Source organism: Juglans microcarpa x Juglans regia, chromosome 3S, assembly GCF_004785595.1.
Source record: "Juglans microcarpa x Juglans regia isolate MS1-56 chromosome 3S, Jm3101_v1.0, whole genome shotgun sequence".
NCBI lineage: Eukaryota > Viridiplantae > Streptophyta > Magnoliopsida > Fagales > Juglandaceae > Juglans > Juglans microcarpa x Juglans regia.
In genome coordinates, this window is record NC_054599.1 from 20,858,488 (window position 1) to 20,871,289 (window position 12,802).

Here is a 12,802-nt window from a genome sequence, read left to right on the forward strand (position 1 = left end):
GCATCATTGCTTTGCCATGTTGGACACGATGCTGCGGGGGTTCCCCAAGGCAATTGCAAGTAGCATTTTTCGCCCAAGAAATATCTCAACGGACCTGTTTCGTAAAACGATTCTTAAAAATTGTAAGACAGTTGCATGGGATCGGTCAGGGATGTGTCCCATGCAATCCTAAATTCTGTGGAAATTATCACTACAGTCTACAACAGACACCGACATTTATTTTGCAGGTGATTGTAGAATGGGGGTTGCAAGGCTTGAAAAGTTACACCAATATTTTAGAAGAGAAATGTTACATTCATAAATATGTTTCACAAAAATAAACTTATAAATTAGTAGAGTTTCATATAATATATTAGATCTACTTTATAATCTAACGTTCCACATCAAATTATGTCAGTTTGTAGATTTAGATTTTATAGAACATTTTTGTAGTTAAAGTAATTCTCATTTCATAATAGAGATTATATTTGTAGACATGTGCATTCACATGACTTATATATTATATAAGAACAAATCTGCTCATCAACTGGTTACCAAACCCCACACCTTATGTGTCAAACCAGGTTCACTAAAGTGAACCGGTTCTCTCAGTCACCCCCCAAAGCATGAAAGCATGATTTCCCCCTGCCTTGAGAAATTATACCTTAGGTGGAGGAGCTGAGCTAGGTAATAGTGGTTCTCGATGGTGCAGGGAATAAAGGCAACAATTGACTGGGCTTCACGGTCTACTGCCAAGTAGTGGCTCGCGACAGCTACATAGGTGGTCAAGGGTGGCGTTGACAGAAAGGAAAATAAGGGGTGAGACTCAGGGAGGAGGGCTGGGTGAAGGATGGCGTCATGGCGTGGAGTGGTGGCTCGAGGTGGCCTTGCAGTGGTGTTGCGTTGTGGACGAAGGAAACGCATGGTGGAGGTACACGGATCTGTTGGGATGAGAGAGAGAGAGAGAGAGAGAGCGTCAGCGAGAGGGTGAGGGGAAAGACTTACGGTGGCTCGATGGCAAAGGGAGTCGTTCACAATGACGCAGTTGGCAGCGCTAGGTGGTTTTATGGAGAGAAATCGAGGGAAAGGGAGAGGGAAGCTTCAAGCGTGGGCTAGGGAGGAGTTGCGGGAGGAAGGGGATAAGAGGTGGAGGGGGTCAGCAACGTCGAGAGGGTGGAACCGTTGGGTAGTGGTGGCGAGGGCTGCTGGGCTACGGCTGGGACGTTGTGAAGAGATGGAGATCGGGAAGAGAGAGAGAGAGAGAGAGAGAGAAGGGATTTGAAGAGGGGAAAACCCTAGGGCTGAGCACAGACCCTTTCGGAGTCGGAGGCAATGTTTTGAATACCGTACTGGACGCCGTACTGGTCAAGGCACTGGAACGAAATATTTCGGTACCGGTACCGTTTCGAGATAGTGTTTCGGGATAACATTTCGGGATAGTCGATATATGAATAAATTATATATATAAATATATATAAAAATTATATTCTAAAATAATAGTCTATATATAAATAAATTATATATAAATACATATATATAAAAATTATAAATAGTCTAATCTGAATTGGGGGTTAAAAAATAAGCTTGTAGTTTGAAAAAACGAAAAAAAAAAAAAAAACACAGGCTAGAATATCGGCCGGTACCGGCCGAAATATAGGCCGGTACTGGCCGAAATTCAGGCCGATACGACCGGTATTTTGGCCGGTACGGAACATATATAGTACCTGTACCGGTCGGATGGCCGAAACGAAAAATTTCGACCGTACCGGCCGGTACGGTACGAAATTTAAAACACTGGTTGGAGGGCCCATCCTCCGACTCCGACTCCGACTGTGTTGGAGGTCGAATCCAACCTCCTACTCCGACTCCGAACTGTGCCGAATCCGCTCCGACTCCGACTTGTCGGAGCGGAGTTGGATTTTTAGACTTTTTTTTTTGTTTTTTCTAATTTCATATTTGACCCACTTTTAAAAAAAAAAAAAATTGTGGGCTTTCAATTATAATCTAAACTTATTAAACTCAAAATTACAATCTAAACTTATTAAACTTTTTATTATAACAAAAAATACAACTAAATAAAACAAGTAATATATATTAATACTATATATTATACTAATAGTGATATTAATACTATATATAGTTATAGTGATTAGTATAACTATATTAGTATTAGTTCTAGTGATTTAGTATAGCTATATTAGTATAAGTTATAGTGATTTAGTATAACTATATAAATTTAATATAATATATTAGTATAAGTTATAGTGATTTAGTATAGGTATAATACTATAAGTTATAACTATAGTCTATATTAGTATTAGTATTAGTTATAGTGATTAACATAACTATATATTAGTATTTGCTATAGTGATTTTAATTTAGTATAACTATATAATAGTATTAGTATAAATATTATACTAACTATATCACTGATAGTATTAGTATACTAGTAGTCTAATAATAGTATATCACTGATTCACTATAGTTAATAGTATCATATAGTAATATAGTATTAGTAATTAATACTATAGTGATTTATATAGTAATTTATATATAGACTTAAAGTGGATTACTAATAGTATTAGTATTAGGCCATAAATCTATTTATTATACTAATGTATAGTGTGTATTAGTATTACTAATATAGTATTACTAATATATTTATCAAAAGGAATATATTGAGAATTTATTAGGTCAAAGAATAAAATTAATACAAGATATTGTTATATAAAATTTATATGAATAATACTTTAGTTATTATAATTTATACATTAGTATTATATGTTATTATAAATTTATAGATTAGTGTTTATCCATTAGTAATACATGTTGATGTTATTATGCATCTTAGTGTTTATAGTATATTAATATACATTAGTATTACATGCTATTATATTTATACATTAGTAATTTAGTGTTACATGGTAGTAAATTAGTAATATTATAAATTTGTTAATAGTATGATATTTACATATAGTCATATACTAAACTATTATTAGTCAATTTAGTCTATATATTATAGTATAAATATATTATTTAACTAGTATATTATTGAGTTTAACTAACTATATAAGATATAGTTGTATAAAATTTAAATGATTAATATATAGAAAAATACATTTTTTTTTTATAAAAATATGTATAAAATAGGAGGCAGAGTCGGAGGGCCAAGTCAGAGGCAGAGGGTTGGAGTCGGATCGGAGAGGAGTCGGAGTCGGTTCATCAATGACTCCGACTCTGACTCCGACTCCGACTCCGACTTCTAAGAGGAAAAAAATTCCGACTCCAACTCCGACTAATCGGAGTCAGAGCGGAGCCGGTGTGGAGTCGGAGCGGAGTCGGATTCGGAGTCGGATTATTGAATTTTTGCTCAGTCCTAAAAAACCATATCATGTGTAGGGTGAACAATGATTAATATATAACAAAACTCATTATATAAATACTATGCTAGATTTGTTTTTCACGGCTAGTAATAGAGTTTTTCTTTCAAATTCGAAATGACAACATCACAAACCGTGGATAGAGAAAATTGAAATACCAAAAAAATTATAATTAAGTTATTGTTTGGATAGTGAATTGAGATGAGATGAATTATAATGAAAGTTAAATAAAATATTGTTAGAATATTATTTTTTAATATTATTATTGTTTTAAAATTTGAAAAAGTTAAATTGTTTATTATATTTTATATGAAATTTTGATAAAGTTGTAATGATGCGATAAAATAAAATACTTTCACGATCTAAACGGAACTAATTTGTTATTTGTAAGATTTAAGGTTAGTATTCACTTCATATCAACTATATGAAAGATATTCATATAGCTGCCACATTAATCGTAAGGTAAAAAAAATAACTTAGCTGCTTTCGACGTCAATAAATGCTACAAGTAGAATAAATTATATAACAAGTGTTATATAATAGAGTAATTATACTAATTTTGAAAAAAAAAACACTATAAAAAAATAATTTTTTTATATAAATTTTAAACTTATTTACTTTATTTACCTTTCTAAAAAAGTACACGAAATTTTCATACGCAAATATCACTTGTCTGCACAGTATAGTGACGAGCGGTCTTGCAAGGAGCAGAACTTATTAACGTGATATTGAACCATTAACCACACGTTGTCACGCATGCATTGCTCACTGGCACGTGTATAGTAAATAGTTCTCCGAATGCTTAAAACAAAAATAATAACGAAAAACCACCGCAACAGGTTGTTTGTTCCGGTCTCTGCATCGATGGCGGTGAATCCCTCGACGCGCTGCCCGCCCCCGCTGCACTGGCGGCCTATTCCTTCTCGCCCGAATCTCGCTTTCTTCAACAGGAGCTCGTCTCCGGGACCCGGTTTTTTCAACGAGGCCCCTTGCCCGAGGCTCGTATCCGTTCGTTCGCACAAGCCTGGTCCAGACGGGTTCGGGGCCAAGAAGTCGTTGGATTTGCAGGAGTCCGAAGCTTCGATCGGATCTTCGGCTTCGCACTCGTCTTCTTCTGCGATTGATTTTCTTACATTGTGCCATCGCCTTAAGGTATGGCGAGAAATAGAAAAATGTTTACATTCTTCCTGTTTGGTTGTCTGGAAAACCTTCTAAAAAAATTATAGTCACTCGCATTTGACGGTAATCTTCTTACGATTCCTAGTGATGGAAAGTTTCACTGCAGTTGATATATATTGATCTCTAATAGAAGTGGAAGTGTTTAATTACTCATCAGCAAAATGAAGAAGTGGAAATTTTAGTCTTTCGGCTTCATCTATTAAACTTAAAAAATGAAGTCTATCTTTGGAGATATCTAGAGACTAGACCATTGCCAAAGTTTATTGGCGGCTTAGGTTTTAGTAGCATGTTCTCATCCATAGTTTGCTTGGAGAATCTCCGCCAAATTCCACTTAGGTTTTTAGCAGGAATTTCGATGGGTACGTAGATATACTGGTACTTGTGGTTTCAAAGGTGGAGGTCCGGGCTTTGATCTGTTATGGGTGAGGATTTGTGGTGTTCAGGGTTATTCTATCTTAATCGGACCAAATGGCTGGTGATCGAGTTCATGCATTGTATTCATGAACGAAGTTTCTCTGATTTTGAAGGAAATGCAATTATAACTGCATATACATTAGTTACGAATTTAAAAAGTATAGAAATAAATTAAAAAACTCCCTATAAATAAATTAAAATAGACCTGCAGTATGTGTTAAGGATTTGGAAGACTAGATTTACTCCATTTGCGTCTCTCTCTCTTGTAGACCACAAAAAGGAAAGGATGGATCAATCATGGGATAAAGGGTCCCGAGTCAATTGCTGACCATATGTACCGCATGGCTGTGATGGCTTTGATTGCTGGTGACCTTCCTGGTGTGAATAGGGAAAGGTTAGACGTCATCATATTATATAAAGGCTTGTGCTTGTATATTTTGCATGAAATTTCGAGGCTGTGTCGCCATGACATGTTTGTCTGATTTTAACTAAAATTTATTGATTTATCTGTCACATTTGTTCTCTCCATATATATATTTTTTAATATGATTATGTGTAGCTAGCACAAGTAGATAATGTTTCCTGGATATGTATATGATTGACCGAAACAATGCCTTGAAATGATTATGCTTTTATACATTATGTATATAAATTACATAAATCAGTATTCCAATGTATAGGTAACTAGCCAGATTTGTGTGATTTGGCTTAATACAAGTTTGAGCATGGATTCCGCTAACATATTTTTTGCTGTTTTTTGAGGGTCTAATAAGTTTGATCTAGGAGTGTAACTTTCCTAGTGTTGATGGCCCCTTTGGCTAGTTGGTTGGTACATCTTCAATATGCTAGTCATGAATTGTTGAAAGGATGTGTCCTTTAGATATAATCTAAAAGGGAAATTATACTTCAACCTCTATTTTGCAATATAACTTCCAAACTTCCAATGTTGTCACTTAAGCCCTCAATTTGAAACATAGGTTGCAATGTTCACCATCCTGTTAGATTCAACCATTAAGATTGTGGCACGTCATTTATTTTTCTCCATCTTAATTAACATATCTTCACGAGGTTGAAAATTATAACTTCTATTTTGTATTGGGGGTCATGTGACAACTCTGTTAGTTTAGAGGTTAAATTGTAAAATATATTCTTAGGGTGTGGGGGTTTAAGTGTAATTTCTCCAATTTAGAAGCATAGGAATATAGATATTCTATAGTTTCGTACAAATGAGAAAACTTCTCTATCAGAATTGTGTTAGACCTTTATGGATGACTGGTGCTTTAGCAATTATGTTCCTCATTTTCTAATGGGATACTTGGGGTGAGGTAGGTAATAGTACCAACCATTAATGGTTCCCATGCTCCTGTAAATATTACTATGGGTTTGATGGTATATGGAAAACATGCCAAGTTCCAATCATACAATCTAATATAAATAGGAGTTTACTTTTTTGGTTCTCAGGCCCAACCATTAATGGTTCAGTTAAGCCCTACCCCTCTTAAGGGCCTGCTTGGGAACACAATTGTTCTCAAATATTCTCAGACTACTTCACTACTATCCACAAACTATTCACGACTATTCACAGATCCATCTGAGATACTCTTAGTATCCAAACAGAGACAGTCTTACTACAAGTTTGATGTTCCATGATAATGATCAACATGCCAAGTGCCAATCATAGAAACTAATATAAGTGGAAATTCACTTTTTGTGGTTCTTATACCCAAGACATGCAAGATTGTTTAAGGCTATATGTTGTAATTAAGAAAAAAATAGAGTTTAACAAAAATTGTATCCCTCCAACAAAAATGTTTGGTGCCTGAGATTTTAGTTTATGGCTTGTATTAGTCGACACCAATGGGCTGTGTTTGTTTGATTTCTAAAAATATGCAATTGTTATTCTACCTCAAGGAAGGTTTGAAGGAGTATTATTATGGTAATTTGTTTGCTTCTATAATACCCTGGATTGTGTAAAGGAAGGTGGTGAATAAGATCCTACATTGCTTGGGAGGAAGAAGTTCAAGCCCTTTATAATGATCCCAAAGGGTTCCAATATAAGATTGACCAGTTCTTCTCAAATATGGGTCCTAATGTGGCTTGGGCATTCCTTGAGTCGTTCCAAATGGTATCATACCTAATCCCAACCAAAAGTATGGGACTTAAGCCGTGTCACCTATGATAGAATAGCCTAATGAGGACGTTGGGAATTTACGTGAGAGAGATTGTAATAAATTGGATTGCATAAAGGAAGGTGGTAAATGGGATCTCACATTGCTAGTAAAGGAGAAGTTCAAGCCCTTTATAATGATTCCAAAGGATTCGATTGTATCATTGACTAATCCTTTTCAAGTATGAGCCCAAATGTGTTTTGGGCCTTCCTTGGGTCGGTACAACTTGATTCCATAATTGGAGGCTAAATTGTATGGTGCATGCCACCTTTTTGCTATGGAAACCATAGTCATAGAGTTATCTGAATCTTGAGGTTTGAGAATATCTTTCCAATGGATTTGATTGTATCATTGACTAATCATTTTCAAGTATGGGCCCAAATGTGTTTTGGGCCTTCCTTGGGTCGGTACAACTTGATTCCATAATTGGAGGCTAAACTGTATGGTGCATGCCACCTTTTTGCTATGGAAACCATAGTCATAGAGTTATCTGAATCTTGAGGTTTGAGAATATCTTTCATGTTTATTATGTTTCTGATTGTCCTCAAAGTTGAAACAATCTTCACACACCTTTCTAGATGTGCATCCTAATGTTTCATTTTTGTTGTTAAAGGATAGCCCTTAGCTGTGCCTTGCTTCAGGTGGCAAGGGGACGGGTGGGATGGGGTATGGTTGGCCAAAGGTTGAACTCATGCCAATCAGAATGAAAATAAAAATAAAAATAAATAGCATATGTTCGGTTCTCCTTTCCAGTTGGTAAAATTCAAGGATAGTTTAAGTTTTCAAATTTTATGCAATATTTAAGACCAATGTGGTAGGTGGCTTCAAGGACTTTCCACTGTTGTTCTAAATAAATATCATCTGTTCCAAAAAGTTGTTTGTTTTTATGTTTTGAATCAATATATGTAGTATTTTCCTGTCACTGCTCGTTCAATTTTTACTGTTTACTTGTTACTGCTCATTCAAATTTTTTTTTTTTTTTTTTTACCGATAAAAAAAAACTTGTTGAGTAGCATAAACAGATAACTAGTTTAATCTACAGGTGCTTTTGTTACAGTTTAAAAGTAAATTCAGATCAATATGTTTACTATAGATAGTGCCTGGGTTGAATCCCTGCATAGACGTCTACTAGACAGTTACTTGAAGTGTGGTCTAGGTGGTTGCAGTTAGTTTTTCCCCAAGTCTATTTTATTTGATATTCTTTGTTTACTTGCCCCTTTTCCTGTATTCTGTTTTCTTGTTACTTTTGGTAATTTCCCTGTTTGTTGTCTGTTTAACTCTTTTGTCTTGTCCTTATACAGGTGTATTAAGATAGCAATTGTGCATGATATTGCAGAAGGTATCATCTTGACTCCTTTTCATTACTATCATTGTATATTCATAATTGAAATCTTTAGGATTAGATTTCATGAAAGAAGCTTTTGTAGCTTTTTTGTGCGAAATTGGACCCATACCACGTTCACAAGAGTTATAAGGCCTGCAAATGCTTTTTGACCAGTGGTGTTTGCTTCCACATCCATAATGTGTGGAGAATCAGGTCATGGGTTCAATCCCCGAAGCATACATATTATTGTTTACCTTTAAGAAAAAAAAACTTTTTTGATATTGCTATTCAGGCCACAGTCCTCCATGCAAGGCACATTTTTTGTGCGAGTTTAAATAGGATTCTGCAGGATAAATGAGATATAATCAATCTGGTGTTGAGGTATTTTTCTTTCTTTTTTTAAGGGCACTTTAACCTTTAACTCAGAAGCCGTTCACACCATTTCCTACCATATAGAGTCATAGACCAGTCCAAAATCTTGTCATAATATGATATTTTTCAGTGATTAGAATTATTTGATATAATTTCATTTTGAATATTTCTCTCTTAACAACTTAAAAGAAAGCCCAAAGTACATGTGGACTGATACTCCAAAATGACTACTCAAGCTCATGATTGGAACTCTTTGGAATCTTATAAAGCCTAGTTCCACCTAGTCCTACATTGGACCTTTATCGTACTCATTTACCTATCATACTTCTCCCACCCACCCAAAGTGAGGCTTAGTAATTGGCATCACAATTTTCCCACTCAAATTCATGGTACCCTTGTCAAGGCCCATATCACGTTGAATGTCTCAGCACCACATGGTATTGCTAGATTGGTTTTGAATACATTTGTAATGAATCAAGGAAAGCCCAAGCCATATGTGAGCCTATACTCCTAAAGGATTAATCAAGGATACAATTGAAGCACCTTGAAATTATTATAAGGGGCAATAATCTTCCCTCTCAAGCAAAGTGGAATCTCATTTACTACCCTCTCAAATTAAATTCGAGATATTACAATCTCCCTCCTTAAATCCCTGACGCACTCGTCAGGCTGGAGAGGTTGTTTCACTTTATGTAAAAAATAATGTATATAATATTAATTAAAAGAGATGCGGGTGGGCAGGTGGGGCTCCCCACCTGTCACCCTCCCCCACATCTCTCAAAACAGATAGAATCTGCTTGCCTGCCCGTGACCAGCGGGGAGCAGGTGGGGTGCCGGGTGGGCTGGATACGGGTGCCTGCCCAACACCCCTACACCACACTATAAGTCATATCAGAATATGTTCCTAGAACCATCACCCACCTCAAGCCTAATGTGATTAGAAAAACCTTTTCTGCAAAGCCTCTATGTCTTGCTGATAATGTCAAAGTCCCTTCACTAAAAAGGCACAGTTGAACAAAAGCAATTTATAAACTCTTAAACCTCTCCAAAAAAATAAAAAAGAGCACATCTTGACCCAGTTTCATCTTATCTCAAATTATGATAGCTATTGAAGAAGCCACCAGGAGTAGCATTCACTAATATAAAGCGCACCCATGTTATACAATGCGTCATCCATGATCATCATTTCTTCCTAGAACTTCATCTCCCAAGCAATAGTAAAGAAACTCCCAATTAACATTACCGTAGGCCCTCTAAATATTTAATTCTCAAAGCACCTCTGGCTCATCTTAGGCGAGTCTACTATCCAGACATTCACTAGTAACAAGTACAAAAACCCTTGGGGTTGGCTCAAGTGGTAAAGACCTTGGTCTTGGTGGTATGCCCCCTCTAAGGTCCAAGGTTCGAATTCCACTGGGTGCAAACAATCTCTAGGAGCCATCAGACTGAGAGATTTTTCCTTTGAATTACCCGAGGTGCACTTGCAGGAAACTCCTTGCCGAGAGTCTGTGCACCCGCGGGAATGCTGTTCTCAGACACCCATTGCCAATTAAAAAAAATAGTAACAAGTACAAAGTTTAAAATTTGTCTACCTCTAACAAAAGTATTTTGTGGTTACAAAATAATCTTCTCAATAATCCTACTTGACCAATTAGAAAGGGCAATTATCTTTCACACCCTATTCACAAGGCCTAACCGTCTTCAATATCCATTGCCCCAACTTTGTTAAGGATGTGGGCTATGAAGGTGGCATTAATTTTTTTTCATACTTGCTATTGGTATGAAAATCCTGGCATACTCAACAAGCTTGAATTACATCCCAAAAAACATGAAAGAAAGCCATAGACACTTAGAACCCCACTTCTTCATGTGGCCTCTCACGACACATAGACATCTCTTCCTCTTCAGACTAAAGTGTCAGTCTGTCGGGCTTGAGCCCGTAAGCAAACCACTTAGAATATAGATGCTCATAGTATTGTAAAATATGATTTCTGATCTCAGTTTGGTCAGAAGAGATTGAGCCATCAATTAAAAGCATCTCAACAGCATTGTTTCTCCTATTTGATGAAAAGACTTTGTACACGCCGTCCGCTCTTAGCCATTGAACCCTTGATTTCTGCCTCCAAGACAGCTTCTCCACTAAAGTGATCCTTCTTAGATCAACGACCCTTAGTTTTTCCGTAGTGTATCTTCTTCAGATAATGCTCTGCTCTTCCACAATCTAAACCCTGTAACCCTTGACTTGTTCATGTGTTGCCTGGGCAATATTTATTATGTATGTTCTTATGCATATTTGTGACTTGAATTAAACTTTGAGCTGGATTTTGGTTTTTCAAAGCTATTGTTGGAGATATAACACCCTCTGATGGTGTGCCCAAAGAAGAAAAGAGCAGAATGGAGCAGGCAGCTTTAAATGAAATGTGCAAAGTTCTTGGTGGAGGAATGAGAGGTACTTGTTAAGTCTTATCTGGGAAAACTTGAACTGTGTCAATTTTCATTTTTGGTATCAGATTGCCATGATTGGTTGCTTTGTGATGTGCAGCTGAAGAGATCAAAGAACTTTGGCGGGAATATGAAAATAATTCATCTTTAGAAGCTAATCTTGTGAAAGATTTTGACAAAGTATGTATATATCAGCATTTAAATATAATTTTTTTATTTGGAAATGAGACAAGATTATGGGTTCAAAAGAAGTCCGTAATTTGGATATTGGCATATTTGTTTACTTGTGATGATGCATAAACACTTAATCTTCTTATGTGGTGATCTGATGTGGATGGTTGTTAGAGTTGTTCTCTTAAGACTTAAAGAATGTATTGAATACTTAGAATTTTGACTTTTTTTGGGAGGGGAGTGGTCAAGTGACATGCACCTAGTTACCTCGTCCTCCGTTCTATCCTAAGGAGAAGAGGAAGTGTGATTGGAGCCAGCTCATTGACTATTAGACACTTGATTTATTCATGACTCATCATTGCTCAAAAGGTCATCAGGTAAGAATTGGCTACAACATTATATGGTTGGTTTTTCCGCAGCAGTTCCAGTCAAGCAGTTGGGCGGGTGGGGGGAAGGGTCCAAAGTTACTTTGTATATGTTTCTACAAACCTGTCCTAAGTGCGAATTTATATATGAATAAATGAAACATACACTTCAGAAGTTTTGCTATGTCCGAAGATTTGCTTTATTTTATTAAGGTTGCATATGTTTTCTGGCCAGGTTGAAATGATATTGCAAGCACTAGAGTATGAAACCGGTGAGTGTTTTTGGAGAAAATATACATATGCTTAGAATGCGTCTGACCAATCTGAAGTTATTTGCTATCACAATTTTTGTGGCAGAACATGGGAAGGTGCTGGATGAGTTTTTCCTTTCAACTGCAGGTAGAATAAACCATTTCATCATTTCAAGCTCAATGCAGATAAGAATATAATGCGAACATCTGTTAGTTGTACTTCATAAGCACCCAAAGTTCTTAATGTTTCTTCCTTCCAAACTTTCAGGAAAGTTTCAGACGGAGTTAGGAAAGAATTGGGCTGCTGAAATCATTTCGAGAAGAAATTCAAGGTTGGCAAACCGGCATAAATGATGATGCTTGATTTAATCACAATTTTTTTGTGTTGCTGTCAGGTGAAATCGACCTTCTTTGGACTTCTCTGTGACCCAGAAATGTCCATCCTGTTAACCATTTTTTTCCTTGTTCATTGTTCTTGAATGCGATAGGATAATTAGCTATGTTGTAGGACCAATCAATACAAATAACCGAACAACCAAAGCAGTCATGAGGAGTTATTGCATCCTGTGGTGCTAGCTTCTTCACAAGTACTGTTATCGATGTTTGGGATTTATAGTACTGGGTGTGGGCGTAGTCCGTCTGGAAATGGAGGTGTATCCTCCCATACCTATTTTTCAAGAAAAAAAATTAATAATAAAAAATATTATAATTTTTAAATATTAAGATTTTTTTTTTAATTTTTTTATTTGGACTATTA

The 12,802-nt window shown here is 36.1% G+C and overlaps 1 protein-coding gene across 1 annotated transcript; it reads left to right on the forward strand.

Annotated features, from left to right (window-relative positions):
- The first annotated feature begins 4,153 nt into the window (after nucleotides 1-4,153).
- On the forward strand, nucleotides 4,154-12,762 carry LOC121257304 (5'-deoxynucleotidase hdd1). The gene is made up of 8 exons (XM_041158265.1): nucleotides 4,154-4,511; nucleotides 5,222-5,346; nucleotides 8,422-8,459; nucleotides 11,155-11,265; nucleotides 11,359-11,438; nucleotides 12,030-12,066; nucleotides 12,152-12,193; nucleotides 12,314-12,762. Exons 1-8 carry the CDS (start codon nucleotides 4,158-4,160, stop codon nucleotides 12,397-12,399), a joined length of 873 nt encoding a protein of 290 aa, XP_041014199.1. The 5' UTR covers nucleotides 4,154-4,157; the 3' UTR covers nucleotides 12,400-12,762.
- The last annotated feature ends 40 nt before the right edge of the window (nucleotides 12,763-12,802 follow it).

Coding starts and splice junctions, on each gene's coding strand:
- LOC121257304 (XM_041158265.1), top strand. CDS start 4,158: ATGCTTAAAACAAAAATAATAACGAAAAACCACCGCAACAGGTTGTTT. Junction 4,512..5,221: donor CATTGTGCCATCGCCTTAAG/GTATGGCGAGAA, acceptor TCTCTCTTGTAG/ACCACAAAAAGGAAAGGATG. Junction 12,194..12,313: donor GTTTTTCCTTTCAACTGCAG/GTAGAATAAACC, acceptor CCAAACTTTCAG/GAAAGTTTCAGACGGAGTTA.